The 19,788-nt window shown below is 34.2% G+C and overlaps 1 protein-coding gene across 1 annotated transcript; it reads left to right on the forward strand.

The window, feature by feature from the left end:
• The first annotated feature begins 439 nt into the window (after positions 1 to 439).
• LOC110812848 (signal transducer, putative (DUF3550/UPF0682)) lies at positions 440 to 18,297 on the forward strand. Its single transcript, XM_088222909.1, has 10 exons — positions 440 to 794; positions 1,862 to 2,249; positions 3,318 to 3,521; positions 3,675 to 3,896; positions 5,816 to 5,882; positions 5,977 to 6,204; positions 13,396 to 13,487; positions 16,645 to 16,833; positions 16,916 to 17,052; positions 17,679 to 18,297. The coding sequence occupies exons 1-10, from the start codon at positions 667 to 669 to the stop codon at positions 17,914 to 17,916; spliced, it is 1,893 nt and encodes a 630-aa protein (XP_088079035.1). The 5' UTR covers positions 440 to 666; the 3' UTR covers positions 17,917 to 18,297.
• The last annotated feature ends 1,491 nt before the right edge of the window (positions 18,298 to 19,788 follow it).

The following is a 19,788-nucleotide window of genomic DNA, read 5'->3' on the forward strand; positions in this document are numbered from 1 at the left end:
ATTTTGCTAAGAATAATTAGCAATGACACTAAAACATTACAAAATCAAAGTTTAAACACCAGAAACTAATTAGGACCATGTTTCTAATATTTTATTAGATAAATTTACTAATGTTTTATCAAAACTAATAATACATAAATAAAATACCATAAAATATTTATTACTAAAAATTACTAAAAATTTTGTTAGCTTATTATATAAAGAATAACCATTTACAAGTAATATATAAAGAATTTATGCTAAATAAAAATCAAAACTATAAAAAAGATAATAGATAAACAAAGTTCATTTGTTATATAAATTATAATTTATATCTTAATATTAATATTTTATTTAAATAAATAATTAATTGTTTTTATTTTAAATTATTTAACTTACGCACTAATTTAAAAACATTTATTTTTAGCGCTCCCTGTCAACTACTCTATAAAAAAAAAAAATACAATAAAAACCTACAGCAGACAGATTTCGTACTTTCTAAAACTGAAGACCAGATAGATTTCGCACTTCCGCTTCGCTTCCTCTGATCATTGGTTTCTCCATCTTTCTCCATCGCAATCCACCGGAATCTACCTGTAAATAATTGCCTGGCTCCTGTTCTCCTCTGGAGATTATCTTACCAGTATGAGCAGCCGGTGATCATCATTTCATCTCAGGAAGAGGACAATGTCACATCAAATGAACAGTACCAGTAGCAGTAATATCCCAGTGAGTGAACTCTATTGGTCTCTCGTCGACAAAGCTGACAAGAAGTTCTCAAAGATCAGAGACCTGCCATATTATGAACGCAATAGGTATTTTCTATCATGTTTTACTCTCCGCACTACGTAAAGATGAAGAATATTTCGATTTTACGGTTTTTGATTATTTATTTACTTTGTCTCTTATCGATCTGCTGTTTCTAAATGATTAATATAATTGCAATAAAAGGGAGAAATATGTTGAGTTTCGTGCTATTTCTCAGTGAGGTGATTGTCTTTGCGTTTGAGTGAATATTTCTTATGACTAATTCAACTATATTACTTAATTCCTGGATTTTCTTGGTTTTCTGCTTCAAACTTTTCAGATATACCATGTCCATATTTTTTGTTTTGTTGATTATATTCGCTATACTGCACTCGGCTGCAATGTGCTTTACATGTCTGTGTGAATGCATGTCGCTTCTTGTATGTATATTATCATGTTTGTCATCTTAATATTCGTGACACCGTAAAATTTTAGCCGTATGAGCCTAATGATTGATAGGTCTAGGGAGACAAAAGAATGGAAAGCAACCAATACCGGAGGATCATTCTTCAATTTGTATAATAAAGGCTATTCTCTTCTGTTGATATAGGAATATTGATTACGCAATTTACAATGAATTAGAATATAAGTAGGAATATAATAGAAATTAGATAAATATTTGAATGAAATTAGCATTTCAATTTCATCTTTGATTGAAGTTAATTTAATTTGGTATTCCTACTTTTACAAGTGGAAATGTTATCCTAGAATTTGACTTAGTAGTGAAGTTGGGTTAGTTGTGAATCAAATATGAAAAGATTCAATTTAATTTCTTAGTTGGAGTTAAATTCCCAAAAGAAAAGTTGAACTCTAGGAATAAAGAGACAGGGGTTAAGTGTAACCTGATTGAGAGAAATTAACAATTTAAAATTTAATTTATGTCTATCTTTTTTGGATCTTTTTTCGCAACCAGAGTAAGAATAAAGAAGGAACACATAACTATTATCAATTGCACACTTGCATTGCTTTTCGATAGCCTTTAAGAAAATTACATTTTCAGTATTTCTAAATGAATTATGATGTATGAAAATGCTTTTGAGAACTTGGGGAGTTACTATATTCTGTTCCCATTTAGGTATGATTCATACTTCTACAAGGTGTTCAAGGTGTATACGCAGTTGTGGAAGTTTCAACAAGAAAATCGGCCAAAATTGGTGGATGCAGGCCTCAAGAGATGGGAGATAGGTGAAATTGCATCTCGTATTGCTCAGCTTTATTATGGGCAATATTTGCGGACAAGTGAAGCAAGTTATTTATCTGAGGCATATATCTTTTATGAAGCAATATTGACGCGGGAGTATTTCAAAGAGGGATTATTCCAGGATCTCAATCTTGCAAACAAACAATTGAGATTTCTTGCTAGATTTCTGACAGTGTGTTTGGTTTTAAACCGACGAGAAGTAGTGCATCAGTTGGTTAATCAGCTCAAGTTGCTGCTTGATGAATGCAAGAGGACATTCCAGGTCCCTCTTTTGTTGAACTTTTCTAATACACATCTTATGGTTGTTTTCCGTTTCTTGTGGCTGGTTAAGATAGGAAAGTCCTGGGTGCTACCAAGTACATCTGCCTGTGAATTTTCATATGTGCATTTGTGGGTGCACACATGTTCATGCCTATGTGTCATGAATGCCATATCTGTCTTTGAAAATTGATTTCAATAACATGAAATTTATTGATATGATTCTTGGTTTTCGTTGGAGCGGCATAATTACCTTAACAAATTGGGGCATCATGGTTTACAGGTTGAAGAAAGGAGGACAGGACAGTGTTGCCTTGTAGAACTTAAATGATCCTTTTCATTGTGCGTTTGCACATCCACTTTGGAATGGATTATTCAGCATTTTTCTTCTCCTACTGTTTGCTTCTCAAACTACAATTTTTTTTGCTGTCTCTAATTATTTCAAATGGAGATTGAAATGGTTATGCAAAGTTATTGCAGTTGTTTAGATCTGGGAATGATGTTAAAACAATTAATGTTTTGATCTTTTGAAGGTTCTAACTTATCATATGTTATTATATGGAATTATAATTCTTTTTTTTAAAAAATAAAAAGTGTGAACTTGGAAGGGCAGGTTCAGTGAGGGAAGAGTTATGGGCTTGGAAGGCATTAATAGTCGCAGAAAACAAGTGGAGATTATTCCGCTTACTAATTTTTGGATGGTGTGAAAGGAGAAAAATAGAAGGGCTTTTGATGAGTTTGAAGATGATGGTTTTGATATTCTTAAGAATAGATGGTTACAGATCCTTAGTTTATTTTTAAGGGGTCATCCTCTATATTATGTGGAGGATTTAGAGAACCTTTTTGATACTTTGGTTGACTTGTAAGTATATGGACTTATAATGCTTATCTTCTCAGCAGATCCTGTTTTTGCTGGTGTTTCTTTTAATTGCTATATGTGGTACATCAACGGATCATAGTTTCCATGCAACATTGAAATGTATCCTTTTATTGATTCATGAGATTTCTTTTCTCCAAATTTTCTTTCTTATAGGAAAGTTGAATATTGACCCTTAAACAATGTTGTATCCAGGAAACAGACTTTAAAGAATGGAAGCTGGTGGTTCAGGAAATAGTTAGATTTCTGAAAGCTGACACGCCTTTTATGAATATCAGGCCTTTAAGGTATAGTGTTGTACTGGATCCTCATCCAGATGCGCTGCATGTTGCTGCATCTGCTGCAAATCGGAATTTAAGGTTACGAGATGCTGTACTAAGCAGCTATCATCATAATGAGGTTAGGTATAAAGGTTTTTCTTTGCTTTTTGCCCCAATCAATCACAAAATTTTAACTCAAATTGCTTCTGTTTTGTAATCTGATACATATTCTATTTAATGCCTTTGATTGATTCTAACTTCAATTTCTCTTCACTCCTTGTCCCTTGGTTAGGTCAAGTTTTCAGAGCTCACTCTTGACGTATTCAGGATGCTTCAGTGCTTGGAATGGGAACCCAGCGGCTCATTTTACCAGTCCACTGGTGCTAAAATTAGTCAAAATGGCCCCTCAGGGCATACTCGCATTAACCACTCCCAGGATATAGCTGATCCTACTTTGCCACCAAATCCACGCAAAGCCATCTTATATCGTCCATCTGCAACACATCTTTTGGCAGTGAGTTTTATGTATTATATTAATTTTCATTTTCTTGCCTGTTTCTTGGTTAACTGTTTTCAGATATTGACTATTAAGTCGATGTTGATCTAAGTTAGATATAGATGATTATATGTTATGTATATGTATAATGACAATACTGCAACTTAGGAAAGGGAGAAAGCTAATGAAAGGATGAACTAAGACACATTTGGTTTCTCAAATCACAGTAATGAAGTTTGTTACATAATTGTTATTATTTTTTGGATAAAAAGAAGATATAGTGGTAGGAAAAGATGAAAAAAGGATAATAAGGAATCTTCATGCAGCAACCTTAAAATCATAGGAAAACAAAAGGAGAAAGAGTAAAAGGAATAAATCAATACAAGCTAACTGCCTCAGTCCCTTTTCGAAATAGCTAAAGTGACCCCTTGGAAATGACCATTTGCTTGGAGAGATGCCAAAAATATTAATTTGTACCGCAGTAACAAAGGTGATTGAATGGGCCTTTGAAAGCTGTAGGTTTTTTTAATGGAAAAAGAAATATTTTTGGAAAGAGGTGAAAAAGGTGCAGCAGCAGAAGACAAGAAATCCCTCTAAAGCAATAAAAACTATAAAAAGAAAGAGAGAGACATAAAAATTGAAATAACACTATATCCCAGTTTCTTTGCAAAGTAGCCAAAAGAGAAATGTCTGAAGAAGCCATTAACCTTGGCCTATAAAGGAGCAAAACAAAACTAATTTATTCCAGGGGAGAGACTGAGGAAAATTTATTACCTCGAAAAATCTAGCTTGAACCAAAGCACCCACAACCTAGTGCAAATACTCCTCTTCATGACATTTCCATTCCTCATTCCTGCCAAAATTGGTCAGAGGAAGGAGCAAAGACTTTAAGGGATGAGACAGAGGATTTTCTGTGACTGAATTAATTAATTTTCAGGTATAGATTGGTTTACATTGGAAGTTATAATCATTATTTATTTATTTTTTTATAAGCCTTGGAATAAAATATAAAGAGAGTGTTTTTGCTTTCTAATGAACATGCACGAAGAGACACAGTGATGCAGGAGGGAAATGGGTGTTTAGAGAGCTAGCTACTTGGGTAACCTGCAATTTTTTCCTGTAAAAGTGAAGTGTACCTCAGAAATTCGCTTTAGATGGATTGCTTCTTGTGTTATGTGATTGCTACCTTTAAATTAACTGGGCTATTGAGATTCCAATCTTCGGCAACATCTTTTATGGATTATTTAAAAAAAAAGACAACATCTTTTATGGATGCTGCTTGGCTTCCTAAAGAATTTGAATGTGGAGCACTTACAGTGGCTAAAAGATTTGAATTTTTCCTCCATGATCACTTTTATATAACTTTCAGTTGTTTTCTCTTGAGAGAAAATGTGAATCTGTTCAGGTCTTTGAAACATGGTAGAAATTGAAGTTACCTGAACTCATTGGTGGTACCCCTTTGGTGCCTCTATTCATAATTATTATTTCTCTTAGAAAAACTTATCTGATTTCATGGATTTTGTTAGTATTGTGTTGGATTTTTCAGAGTTTGGTGAGACTCTAGGGAGAAGACCATAAAATTTTTTTAGACAGTTATAAGAAGGGTTAGTGCATCTAAAAGTGCCTAGCATTTGGCGCTTTGTTGAAGTGGACAACCTTTTATTTCATGCAATTGGGTACTCAAGGTTTCTAAGGGTTCATTTTGGTCCACTTGGTGTTTGCTATGAGCTACTAAAAGTTTTGTGGGAGTTTCTTTTAGTAAAAGTAGCTTTAGGATGAAATTAGTTTAGTGTTTGGTCAACTACTTGTGCTCCTCTTCTGGGTGGCTCTTTTGATAATGAGTTACAGTTTATGAACTTTGTAGAACATAATTTCATCATAAGTTTTGAGCTCAGATGTTGTTTTCCATTGCATATTAACATGTTTCTTCTGTGCAGGTTCTGGCCACCATTTGTGAGGAACTTCCTCCTGATGGAGTTCTCTTAATATATTTGTCAGCTTCAGGTTACATGGATACTGTGTATCTCTCATTCACAGTTTTTCTAATTATTGGAAATGAGATTTTTCATGCTGTTTTACTTTGTACAAATTGCTTCAGGAAGACTTGGACAGACTGTGTTGTCTCCCTTGGGTTCTGGAACTTGTAGCAATCCTGCAGAGACTCTTGCTAGGGACTTTCAATCTAATACAATCTCTCCTGTTGTGACTGCATCTTCTCCAATCAGGTCTCCAGGTCATAGTTCAAACTCTCCTTCAAGGCAAACCAAAGGAGAATGCAGGGGTTACCATAATAATTATTTGCACTTCGGTACTCGTGGAAATGGAGGTACTTTAGTGAGAACACCACAAGGAACTTTTAGTCTGACACAATCAAGTTTTACATGATCTTTGCTTATTGTTTAGCAAACTGACTGATCAATGGTCATTTGCTTAGATTAGTTTCCAAAAAAGAACTTACGTGCTTCCATTAAAGAGATTGCAAATAGATGACACTTCTTGCTCACTCTTTTGACTTCTATTATGAGAAGTTTTCTTTACATTGTTTCATCAAGTTGAATTAGTTATCACTCGGAGCAACTACTCCGTAAAACAATTGTGGGTGACTCTACTGCTATGTAAAACCTCTTGCTTGATCACCTGTTATATTCGTGAATTATTTTCTTGATGTATTTAACCCTTGAATGCATTATTATTTCAAATCTTTTCTACAAAATCGTTCATGTAATTGGGATTGTGGGTGAGGTCCAAATTAACTTGAAGAATAAATCTTATTAGAGTTTCTATAATTATTTTTACTATATAATTTTGAATTGTCTTTGTTATGGCAAAGGAGTTGTATGCTTAAAAAAAGCAAGTTAAAAGGAGAATTTTCTTTTCAGTGTCTCTACCAATTGGGGCATGAAATGTGATGTCTAACAATAATTTAAGGGATCATTTGTATATTTTTTGAGTGTAAAAAATGAAAATGTTTGGTTATAATGTTATATTCCCTTGTTAAGGATCAAATCATCGGGTGATTAATAATAAAGTCGTCTTCTAATAAAAGGTTAACACCTTTGTTCTTATTACGAGAACAACCTATTTTATGAGAATAGATAATAACTCATCAAAGGGAGCTGCTATCTTGAATCTTATTAGAGAGAACTCCAATATCGTAGTTTAAGGTAATATTCTGACTTGTCTTTATTAATAGCAAACATACCCCTTTATGTAGAGGTTCTGATTCTTATTTAGAAATTTTAATTTAGTTAGGAATTTAAATTTAATTAGAAATACTCTATCCAAATATTGGAAATCTTATACTATTTAGGAATCCAATATTTATAGAAAATCATATATTATTTACGAATCTAATACTAATTAGTATTCTATATTTACTATTTAGAAATCCAATATTAATGGAATATCATCAACCATTTAGGAATTCAATACTAATTAAGATTTTATGTTTAATTGAACTCTAACCTCCTGCTTAAGCTCTATAAATGCATTCATAACATTATTCCTCCCGGTGTTCAAGTTTGAAATATAGATATATCTATCTTGTCAGTCATTTCTTGTTACTCGGAACCAGTATTGTGTTCAATTTCGAGTCAGAACGGCCATTTACATTGATGACCCAGAACAAATAACTCATTATAGTTATAATACAACCCCTTCAGCCTCTTTTTTGTCATCTTTGCTTTTGTTAGTTTCTTTATAAATTGAGAAAAAACGTTATTAGATTGTGTTGTAATGTTGCAGACTTGTGGACCCGGTGTTTTCTCAATTGGATTGTTAGGCTTGGTCACCAACTGAGAATGGTCAGTATAACTATGTTTGGTCATAGCCGACAACTGTTGTTTCTTTTAAAAGCTTTGGCCATGCTCATCACGTGCATAAGAGTGGTGATTGATTGCATCTCGACCTTTAAACAGATAGAATTAATCAATCTTGCTGTGAACAAATTGACTTGCTGATCAAGGCGTATCATATAGGCTCGGGCCAACAGCTTCTGAAATTATCGTTGATACTTTTCAACATAACCTGTTTGCTTAAGGTTGACCAATTCGTCCAATGAGTTGCTTTATAGGGGCAGTCCAAACTGTAGCGTGCAATACTTTACAAATGTTTCCCATACCATGTCTTGCTCTTCTTGTTGTAGGTTATAGTACCAAAGTTGAGTTTTTTCTAACATGTGAAAAAGCTGCTAGACATGTAATCGGAGGAGGTGCTCCGTTGATTAATAAAAAATTGCTTGCATCGATGGAGTTATATCAAGCATCTTCTGTCTTGTTGTAGGTGGGAAAGTCCAGCTTGGTATAGCATGGGATAATTCATTTGTTTCTCAGCTCTATGTTTATAATACGCAATTTCGATCGGTTGTCAGCGTGACCAAATCGGATTGTGTTGCTGTTGTCAGCTTTTGTTTCGCCCTCTAAATCTCTATCGCACGACTGAGTGGCTATTTGAATAAGAGTCTCCATTTGCCGAGATAGTTGTTGCCGTTTAGTATTCATCCGGACATCTGATTTAGCTACTAGATTTTTCAGTTCTTCATACAATTCTTGTTCACCCATGGTGTCCAGCTCTTATACTAAATTTTTATATTTCACTTGTTAAGAATCGAGTCACCAGATGATTAACAATAAAATCGTCTTCTAGCAAAGAGTTAACACCCTTGTTCTTATTATGAGAGCTGTATATTTTGTAAAAATATATTACAGCTCATTAAAAGGAGTTGGTACCTTGAATCTCATTAGAGAGAGCTCCAATCTCATAATTTAAGATAATATTCTGACTTATTTTTATTAATAACAAACATACTCCTTTATATAGAAGTTAGAATTTTATTTAGAAATCTTAATTTAATTAGAAATCTAAATCTAATTAGCAATACACTATTAAAATATTGAAAATTCTATATTATTTAGAAATCAAATATTTATAAAAAATCAAATACTTATAAGAATCTAATATTAATTATAATTTCATGTTTAACTGAAATTCAACCTCTTATTTAGACCCTATAAATGTGTCTATAACATAATCTCATAAAACCCTTCTCGACTGTGTGAAAAGATAGATAGAGTGCAAGCTTTAGAATGAAGGAACTAATAAATAATTTCACCAATTTATGTTGTAAGATATTGATTCCTTGGGCATTAATAAGCTTATTCAAGCTGGTTGAATTGGGGAAAATATGATTCTTGCATGAAGGAAAGAAAATGAGTTGGTAAGAAGGTATGATCAGGATCTGAAGAAGTCCACTATCACACTGTCTGGGGATTTGTAGGAAGTACAACATCCTTATTGTTGGAAAGCATATATGTTGTATAATTAGGGTAGAGGATACATTAGTAAAATACCCATGTATATAATTAACTGTAGGTTTTTTTTTATTACTCAGATAATGTGTATATATAGACTCCTTAGTCAATAATATAGGCAACAATTCCACTCTTCCACATGACATCAGAATTTTAGGAAAAAATATCCTAACTCTTTTACAAACCCCAATCGACCTTCATTACCAAAATAAGAAAAGCCTCAAAGGAACCAGCCTTAATAACTGCTCTGCCCAATCGTTCTACCACCTCAGTCGTGCGTCACAAGGTTCCAGCCATGTTTGCACTAGCAACCTGCTCTAGCCTCACCCTGCCGACCCTGCTCCTATCCTAGTTGTGTGTCTCTAGCCGCATCCTGCTCCAGCCGTGCCTGCACCAGTAGCCTACTTTAGCCACTGCAGCCCTTTGCAAGAGCATGTGCTCCAACACTAGACAAGGCCTTCATTGCCTGAAATACTTCTTTTGATCATGTCTTAGGTCATGTTACAATCACAAATATAGGTGTATTGCATACTCAAGTATGTTTTCTACCTCGTATGGATTAAATGTCTCAGATAAACCATTTGCACTATCTTGGATTGTAGACGCAAGATCCATAAAGCACAGGAATGAACTCATCTAAGCACTTCAACACCTATGTCTTGTGTCACAGTTATTGCTGATTGTTCACTAGCCATATATATGGAAATATCCTGATATAGGACCATTAAATGCTACAGCATGCTTAAAACATAGCTTTAACTGAGATCAAATTATGAGCTCTGTACAGTTATTCAGTGGTTCTATATTTTATGTCCGGTAAGAGTACTGAAATTAGTTCTTATTTAAAAAAAAAGTACTGAAATTAGTTCTTTATCTTTGATTGTCTTACTGATTTCAATCATGATAATTCTTTATTGTTGTTAAGGTCCATTTTATTTTTGTTAGTTTTCGAGTTTAGGGGTTCCTTCCCATTGGTTGTTGTACAATTGACAAGAATCTGTGATCTGTTGGAAGTGGGGAATGAAGCCAAAGAAACTGCAAAGATAATCTTTGTTAGAGGCTAGTGCTAAAATTTCTTTTAGAAATTGCATTAGATATTTTGAAATGTAAGAACTCTTGTCTTTTTATAGTCTTCCGGTTTTTTGCATTTTCAGATAAAAAGTTCCAGCGATCTATTGCCACTCGCTAAAAGAAATGCTATGTTAAGCATTTCATTGCTCCAAGCTGTAAGGATCCCAGAAAAGGGGCTGGAAACAAGTAAACAGAAAAGGGGCGCACGAAGGTGAAAAATGAGTAGGAGCACAGGGGATGGTGACGGGTGCACGAGAAGACCGTGGAACCATCTGCAGAGGAGCAGGCGGACTTAGGGTTTACGCCAGGAGACCCAAACTCGTGTTTTATTCTTGTTAAAATCAGGATGCGTGTGACAATGAGAGCCATAGGATTATATGTCGATTGAGGGTGAAATCTCGACCATCCAATCCTCAGCTGGGGACGTGGACGACTATCGACAAGTGTTTTTAAGTTTGCAATGTAGGTTTTTTGAGTTGACAGATTCATTATGTCGGGTAGGGTTCTTTCTGGGGGCTTTTGGGTTTTCCAGGAAGGGTAGATTCAGAGTATTTTTTAGCCATTTTCTTGTGTATGAGTGACGATGTAGGAAAAAAATGAATTATTGTGGTATATTTCATCATCTCCTTGAGATTTTCTATCTCTCTCACTCTTTCTCTGTTTCTGTTCCCTTGGTACTCTATTCTCTCTCTGATCCTTTTGTTCTCTTTCGACCCCCCTCTTTATTTCTCTCTCTTTCTCTTTCTATCTAAAGCCTGAAACACATGTCTCGAGATCATAACTATGTACCAGGGTGTTGACACAAGCTTTTTAGCTGGGTATTGCTTTTCTTGACAAGCTTAATGGTTGTATTTGATGTTGTGGTAACTAAGAGAAGAGCCTAAGTGGCATGTTTTATGACACAATAATGTATTTCCAATTGTTGGCTGTATACATAGTGGATTTGTAGCCAAAGAGCTCCTGTCTGATGGTCATTCTTTGAGTTTCAATAGTGGCTCTAGATAGGAGCCGATGGGTTACACAACTCTTGCATATATATGAGAAATGTACAAATTGTTTTAGCGGATTTTTCTTTTTCTCCTCATATCCAACACACGTTACTTAGCTGCCTTGAAATTTTGAAATTCACTTTATCAATATATTGCTAGTCAAAATTTTTTTTTTGAAATAAATATATTGTTAGTCAAATTATTTGTAGTTATGCGTGGAACGGGGAACTAAGATAATTTACCTTTTGGAAGGTAATCTATTTTGGTCCAGTTGGCATTCTGAAAAGAGTGGAATTGGAGAACCATTTCATTATTTATCTTTGTTTAAAATTCCACTTGGGGTGGTCAAGAGGATAGAGGGGTGTATGAGGAGGTTCTTTTTCTTCTTTTGAAATAGTATGAGGAGGTTCTTATGGGCAGGGTCAAGGGAGAGATATAGGAATAATTTGGTAAAATAGGATGTTTGTTGTTGGTCGAAAGCAAATGTGGATTCAGAATTGGGATCCTTATATAAAAAGATTTTACCCTATTGGCTAAACGACATTAATGTTTTCCTCAGGAACCTAGCTTCTTGTGGCAAATGGAAATAAAAATTATTCAATGCTGGCTGTCGGAAGGTTGGGATGTTGTAGCAGGAAGTTCCATTTTTACAAAAATCCATGCAAAGCCATTTGTCAAGTACAAAATATTTACCTTCCTCTTATTTGTTTGAAAGTGAGAGAGGGCTCAGGAGTATTATTTTGGGAGGAATACGGGATTGGTAACAACACGTTATAAAGGACCCATATCATTTTTGTTTGCCCGACAAATGGTACCATTGCCTAGAATTTCCCTTTTTTAGAAGCCTTTTCAATTGGGAGACCAATGACTTGTTGACCCTGCTAAATCTGTTAGAATCTTTCCAATATTAACTGCATCCCAATCATAGACTTTGGACCTCAGAACCTTTGAGAATATATACTTGCAAATCTGGGAATATGTACTTGCAAATCTTTCTTTTAACACATCAACCAAAATCGCGGCTGTTATCATTTTCCTTTTACCAATGTGTTTTCGAAAGTTAAATTTCCTTTAAAGACAAAAAGTGTTTGTATGGACTACTATTCTTAACAGACTCAATCACTAAAGAGTTGTTGCAAATTTGTAGACTTAATCGGGCTCTTTTCAAAAGATGTTTGTATTATGTGTTTATTTATACCCCCCTCCCTCCCCTCCCCTCCCCTCCCCTCCCCTCCCTTCCCTCTCCTCTCTTTCTCCAGTAGGTGGAATGTCTTATATGAGTTAAAATCTTCAGGAAGTTGGGGTGAGGAAGGAAATGAAATCTCTTGGCAAAGGTCTTTCTTTGCGAGATTGTTGACAATATGGTCATAAAGAAATTGGAGGATGTTTGAAGATCATTCCTCTTCGAATCAAGATCTATGGGAGAAGATGACAGTTTTGACTTTCCCTAAGCCCATGAGAAATTTTCAAATATTGCTATTTTTGTGTCACATGGGAACTCGGGGCAATATTTTTGACCCTCAGTGGGTTCGTTTAGAAGTTCTCTATTTTTATGTTTTTTGAGTTTTATCTTAGAAGACTAGAGGAGAATATATTATCCTCGCATTGTAATCATATCAGTCTTATCTTGAATAATAATTTTTTTCCTCTCAAAGAAGTAGTTGAAGCTTAAAATATGTTCATTAGGTTTGGTTTCTGTGAAGTTCCATTTCTGTGTCTACACGTTCCTTCTGTATTTCTGATGATGTTTGTTTGCACGGTCTCTATTCTGTGTATGCAGCCTTGGGCCATCTTTATAAAACATAAAATGATGACAAGTACCTGTTGATGGTGACCACAAGGGTGCTTCTAATATTTACAATTTTATGTTGTCAAAGAAATAGAAAAAGGCGAAACAGTTGAGAGGTGATACAGAGAATTATAAATGATAAATCTCTTTAGTCAATATTTCTTGTTGACTGTGCATTGTCTCATGCAGTGCTGACTGAGTAATTGAGAGTTTGTTATGTAGTAATGATTATCAGGTTGTATTTCAATCTTCTTTTTTGTTCTTAACTAAAATGATTTCTATAATAATTGGTTGCAGAAACCCGTGATTTTGGTGATTTTACTGAGTTTTTATTCTGACGTCAAATAACTCTTTTCCAGGATTAAGCTGCATTTATCCTTGTGACTTAATTCCTTTCACAAGAAGACCCCTTTTCATAATCATCGACAGTGACAGTAGTGAAGCATTTAAGGCAAGTGGATCAAATCTTGTTCTTCATATGTAAGGCTACTTTTTTATTGAAGTCTTCACATATACACATAATAATTTAAATGAAGGATCTCTCAAAAAAATGATTTAGATGTAAGTGATGCAGGTCGAGTAGCGGTTGAACTAATTTATTGCGTAGGTAGTTTAGAAATAGAGAAAGTTTAGGTGAAAAGGAGAAGCATAAAGATAATCTAGAGGAAATTACAGATCAGGGCGAATAAATATATGGAGAAATGGACAAAACAAGATAGGTTAGACAGAACAACAATCAGAGGAACAAACATAGAGAAATATTAAGGAATAAAGCTCTAACAAAGAAATTCTTAATTCATCATTATACTTTCTATTTGTTGGTAGCTACTGACTTTTATATAAGTATCAATTACAACTAATAAGAAAAATTATAAAAGAATTCTAATTTTTTAAAGATAAAAGAAGAAATGTTATTAAGAGAGATAGTGAACAGAAATATTATTAAGAGAGATTATTACTTAAAAAAATTCCAGAGTCCTCCAGAAATGATGAAAAGAAAAGTGTTAATTACAAACAATTCTGTCATTAGTACAAAACAATTCCATAGAAAGGTATGTCTTGGTCCACCTCTACCATCTCCTTAGAGGCCATCGTTTTTTTTTTGAGATAAAAGTATAGAGAATATATTGATATGAAAGCGCCAAGGGGGCATCGCCCATGTACAAAAAATTTACAAGTCAATGAGTACCTAAAGTGTTTTTTTTTAGATAAAAGTATAGAGAATATGTTGATATGAAAGCGCCAAGGGGCCACCGCCTCATGTACAAAAAATTTACAAGTCAATGAATACATCTACAACTAATCCTAAATTGTCAAAATGGTTAAGATTATGTTCCAAAATGGTGGAACCAAAAAAGTGGAGCCATTTGTTCATAATATTTCCAAAAATCTCTTCCTTTCCTTCACAGGCTCTATTGTCTTTCCAAATTACTAGAAAGCAGTAACCAATATGAGTCTGAATTTCTTATTTCTCTTACACACCAATTCCCAAACAAATAGTTCTTCCTGAACTGATTCGGCCATTACCCAACAAATGCCAAGAAGACCTTAGACCATAGACCATAGCTTGTGAGTGATCGGGCACCAAAGCAAAAAATGGTTACTAGATTCAGCATTGTTTTTGCGTAGAAAACATCTGTTGGTTAGAGTAAAGCCTTTTTTCATAATTTTATCGATGGTCAAAATGCATTCCTTGGATGCTTCCCAAGCGAAGAAGGATACTTTGGTAGGAGCATTAGCCCTCCAAATCATTTTTGCAGGAAAAACCTTTTTCTCTACACTGTTATGCCCAACAAGATGATTATAGAAGGATTTGACCCTGAAGGATCCACTGCTTTCCAGCAGCCAAGTCAGTTTGTCATTGGTGTTGTTGAGCTGGATGGTGTCTAGTAATGCCAACAAATTCTCATATTCCTCAATTTCCCAATCATGCAAACTTCCATTGACCATGATGTTCCAACCGATGCCATCATTTTTTGTCGAAAGCTTCCTCAATAATCATATGTTTATCCTTGGAAAGGGCATAAATATGTGGAAACTGGGACTGCAGATTGGAATTTCTGCACCAGAGATCTGACGAGAACTTGATTTTGTTGCCTTTAACCACATTCCATCTTGAACACTCAAGAACAGAGCTGTTAATGTAGGAGATACCTTTCCATAAGCTCACACCGTACTTACTGCGCTCCAACAAAATCTGATTCTGTCTTCCATTCAGATTCCTCTTGCAATCTACAACTCTTTTCCACAAACTGTTATTGTCATTCCAGTATCTCAAAGCCCATTTACCGTGCAATGCCTTATTCAGCATTTTGAGGGATCTCAATCCAAGGTCACCAGAGTTGATGGGACTCTTGACCTCGTTCCAATGGTTTTTGCTGTCATTGTCCCCCCATAGGAATCTACATTGAATTCTCTCAAGTCTTTTGGCCACTTCTACCGGAATGGTAAGGATTGAAAGGAAGTATGTTGGAGGTTGGATAATGTGCTCTTGATAAGGGTCAATCTCCCCCCTAAAGTGTTAAACACTTGATTTTTTTAAGAAAAGATTTAAGCCCATTGTTAAAGACAAACAGGCCATAATTTCACATTATAAGTGCCTTCCATGCAAGATTAGTTTGGTTGATGGTTTCATGAGACATTTCAATACCCAAAATTTGCTAGTTGATTGCATCTTAAGTGGTCCAAGGGATATTCTATTCTCATCTTTTTATTCTGTTTTATTAGCTTTTGAACATGCAAAGGAATACTAGCTTAGATGCTAATGACTTCGATATGAGAAGAAAATTTTCTTTTTCATTTTTTCAGAGGGTTTTCATTGCCCATGAAGACCAATATAATAATACAAAATACACTATGTTGGTAGCTATACTGATCAGATTGGTGGCTCAAAATAATTGGGAAATATATTAATGTGTGAAATGAAAATTAGATGAATTCCTGTAGTTGTTAAGTACTACTATGTTTTTCTTTTATGATATGCAGCATATGAGTGGTATGGCATCCTGGATTTTTTCACTTGGTGGAGCTTGAAAATTTTTAGCCCTTCAAATTGGTGTTTATTTTCCTCTTAAGATGCTTTTCATAAGTAATTAAAGTGTAGTACAGGAAGGACCAATGCTAGTTAGAGGAAATTTGTCGCCATGGCATAAGCTTAAACCTTTATGCATCTGAGCTTGTGGTTTGTATGCTGAAGTTTGGGCTAAAGGAAAACATCAAATTGGCTTTTAGCAAATCAAAGACAATGATTTTATTTTCACCTCAAATGTTCATCTGGATTATTTTTAAACTAGTTTGGAATACCTCTTCTTATGCTGAAGGGGTGTTGTACCAGTATTTTTTTTGAAGTAAATTGTACCATTATTTTTGTTCACATGTTTGATATTTGATGTATTTGGGGTATAACTTCAATTGAACTTCCTCAAAATTCGGGCCTCTAAAACTTCATGAGTAGCGAGTTATTTTGATTGGGAATTACCCCTAGTTGAAGGCATCTTTAGAAATGTAAAATTTACCATTGAAGTACTTGCTCTTCATTTCAGGTTTGGACCTGACCTTTATAGCTAGAAATTTTATATGAAAGATTATTATGGACGTAATATGTGCAGAGTATAAGTGGAGCTGAGAAGGGAGAGCCAGCTGGATTGCTTTTGTCTCCGAGCATTTCAGTTCCCATTTCTGCTGTTGATTCCTCTCGTCAACCCAGTGCCAGTGGCAGCCTTTTCACCATTTTTCTCACAGCTCCGCTGCAGGCATTTTGTTTGTTGCTTGGTATTTTTGGCTCTGATGTTGAAATGGTGTGTAAGAGTCAAATTATGTCCCTTCAGGTTTTGGGGTTTTACTTTTTTATTTTGTTTACTAATGGTGGCAAATGCTTAGGATACTTATAACAAGGCTGAGAAGTTGCTTTCTTCATCATTAAATGAGTGGGGATCAACTTTGGCCACATCAGACACTCTTGATCCAGTTTGGGCACAGATATTAAGAGATCCATTCCTGAGGCGACTTCTCTTGAGGTAACTTTTAGCCTTTCTCCTTTTCAGTTAGGTTTAGATTGTTTCGGTTGTGGGGCAGTAAAATTTCCAGAATGATGTAAGTTTGACTGAATAAATGCATTAATGGTCAGTAGTCTTAAGAGTATGAGAACAAATGCATGCACAACTTGCAAGGTGAACCTTCAATTTGGTCGTTTCCCGAAATCCATGTGTATATGGTGTCTTTTTTTTCTTTTTTACTTTTTTTAATTTAAAAAAAGAAATTTATTAAAGAAAAGTAGAATATACAAAAAGACAAGAGGATAAGATATCCAACAACCAAAAATTAAAGAAACAAGAAATGCAACAAATAATGTGAAAAGCCTTAATACAATTTTTTTTTTTTTGGATAGAAAAAGAAGTTCTATTAAAATGAGGGAAAATAATTACAAAGAGGAGAATAAGACATCCTCTGTATCTTGTCAATCTATAAAGCCTTAATGCAAGATATAGATCCAATCCCTATGCAAAATAGATAACGGCATTCCATTAAAGAAACCCTTGAGCTTTTTCTGCATAAAGGCATTCTGCAAAATAAATAATAACAAAGCATGCCTGATAATACAAAGTTCTGGTTGTTGTTTGTTTTGGTTTCTGTGGTGATGCAGATTCCTGTTTTGCCGGGCTGTGTTAACACTATATTACCCGACCTTTAACAAGAAAGAATTTCATCCAGAGTGCTTGCCTAGTCTCCCAGAGTCTGTTCTACCAATAGCTGTTGCATCTCAAACTGTTGTTTTCCGGATAGCCAACGTTTTCGGTGTAGCTGACAGGTTTGTGTTCTCAGAAAGAAATGATCTGCTTCAAAATACATGTAGTGACATAGAGACAAGTTCATCTTCATGAAGCATGACCTAATAAATTTTTTTCTGCTTCTAAATTTGGGCTGTTATCCATTTTAATGTGTGAGCCTCAGTTACCTGGACTTGTGATTGATTAGTCAATCTTAGTTCAGTTGGTTTGGTTTACCTAAGAATGTATGAGGACAGTGATATCGCACTTCGTTTTCCCAAGTTTGTGTCTTATTGTTAAGTGAAGTCTTTCAGCTTGATGGCCTTGCATTTTTTAAATTGAGAAAATTCTAGTAGTGTGATTGTACACTTGATCCCTCTTCGTAAATTACTTTAGTTATATTTGTAAAAGGGCTTATTTGGAATGCTCTTCAGTGTTTGTATCAAAATAAAACCCTTGGACTTGTATTTTTATTAAATTGTACCATACACTACATATGCACTTTGCATTATTAAATTTAGTACACTTTCCTTGGACCATGTTCTATTAATTTTAATAGCGAAGCTGTTGATTTTTCTCTTCTAATTTGGAAAAAAGAAACTAATTTTTTTCCAATCTTCCTACCAGGCACCATTAGGCACCCAAAATGCTAGATTCTTCTTTTAGACCTTGCTCTCTGATCTCCAGCATTTTCTTTTTACTCCACTTGGAGAAATCTTCTTTCGGCCCAATTCAGCCTTCATTACCTTCGTTACAACACTTCATTCTTCCTCTCTGCCTCTTTGTGTGCTCATCCTCGAACGAAGTCCAAGTTTTCATTCTTAATTTACCTATTCCGTGCTGCTCCCCATCCTAAAAACCACGAATCATCCTCCCGCAATTACAAAATCACTATAGTTGGCACCCCCACTCATCTTCGCATTTTGAACAAACACGAAATATTCAGTTATAGTAGACACAATCACTGCTTCCCATTCTCATTACCACAAGTCTCTCTTCTCTCCCGTTCCTCGGTTTGCTCCTCGTTCTTTGATTTCACACTACATACGAACCTGAAATTGCAAATGCTTGTCACTGAGAAACAACCATCATCCGCTACATTCTTGTTAGAAAAAAAGACATTATGAGTGAGAACGAGATAGCTGTAATATCTGTAGTAAGTGACATATCTGGGTGTTGTGATAGTATTACTGGATATTTAAAGCGGTTGCCATTGATGAGGCCAAACAAGCAAAAGACCTTCTCAACCCTCAGTTTTAACTCCACAAGAGGATTGTGTGTGTTTCCATTCTCAAAATAATTTAGAAAATGCTTTCAAAATGTTTTTATTGAATACCAGCATGCCTCTAACAAAACCAAGAAAATATTATAAAAAAAAAAATTACATTCATTAAGTTGAGAAAAGCGCAGGGAAGAAGAGTTTACAGGTAGTAGATAGGGCCACAAGATCCTGAGTACATGACATTAAATTGATATGTTCTTAAAAAAAAAAACTTACGAATTTTTAACAAAATTTATACCAAAAAAAAAAAACATGACTAGTTGGGATATTCTAGAATCAATACTATTTTAATAAGTTAAGTTCCTTAATTTGATTAAAAAAAAAAATGAAAAATTCTTAAATTTTTTTTTTAATAATTTAGTATTTCACTTTTTAATTTTAACAAAATTTAAAATTTTAGTTTTACTGAAAAACCATTTTTAAAAAAAATTGAAATTTACAAATATAAAATAAAATATTAATATTGTTAATTTTTATTTTTTTTAAATTTTAATAATGGAAATAACATGTTGATAAATTTTTTTAAATTAGTAATCATATCTATATAAAAATTGAATACATTTATACACTTATATAATATAGTTTAGTTAATTTTTTCAAAAAGAAAATAATTACATCAAGCTAGTTTTTATTCAAAATATATTTTTAATTTTTTTTTTAAAAATTCTAGAAAGAAAACTTAAGATTTCAAAAATTTCAGCAAA

This window comes from Carica papaya, chromosome 6 (genome assembly GCF_054855325.1).
Source record: "Carica papaya isolate Zhongbai chromosome 6, ASM5485532v1, whole genome shotgun sequence".
Lineage (NCBI taxonomy): Eukaryota > Viridiplantae > Streptophyta > Magnoliopsida > Brassicales > Caricaceae > Carica > Carica papaya.

Excerpts from the sequence above, each read along its gene's own strand:
- LOC110812848 (XM_088222909.1), top strand. The coding sequence starts at position 667 with ATGTCACATCAAATGAACAGTACCAGTAGCAGTAATATCCCAGTGAGT. Across the intron at positions 6,205-13,395 it reads CGGTACTCGTGGAAATGGAG|GATTAAGCTGCATTTATCCT; the intron begins GTACTTTAGTGA and ends ACTCTTTTCCAG. Across the intron at positions 16,834-16,915 it reads TTGGCTCTGATGTTGAAATG|GATACTTATAACAAGGCTGA; the intron begins GTGTGTAAGAGT and ends GCAAATGCTTAG.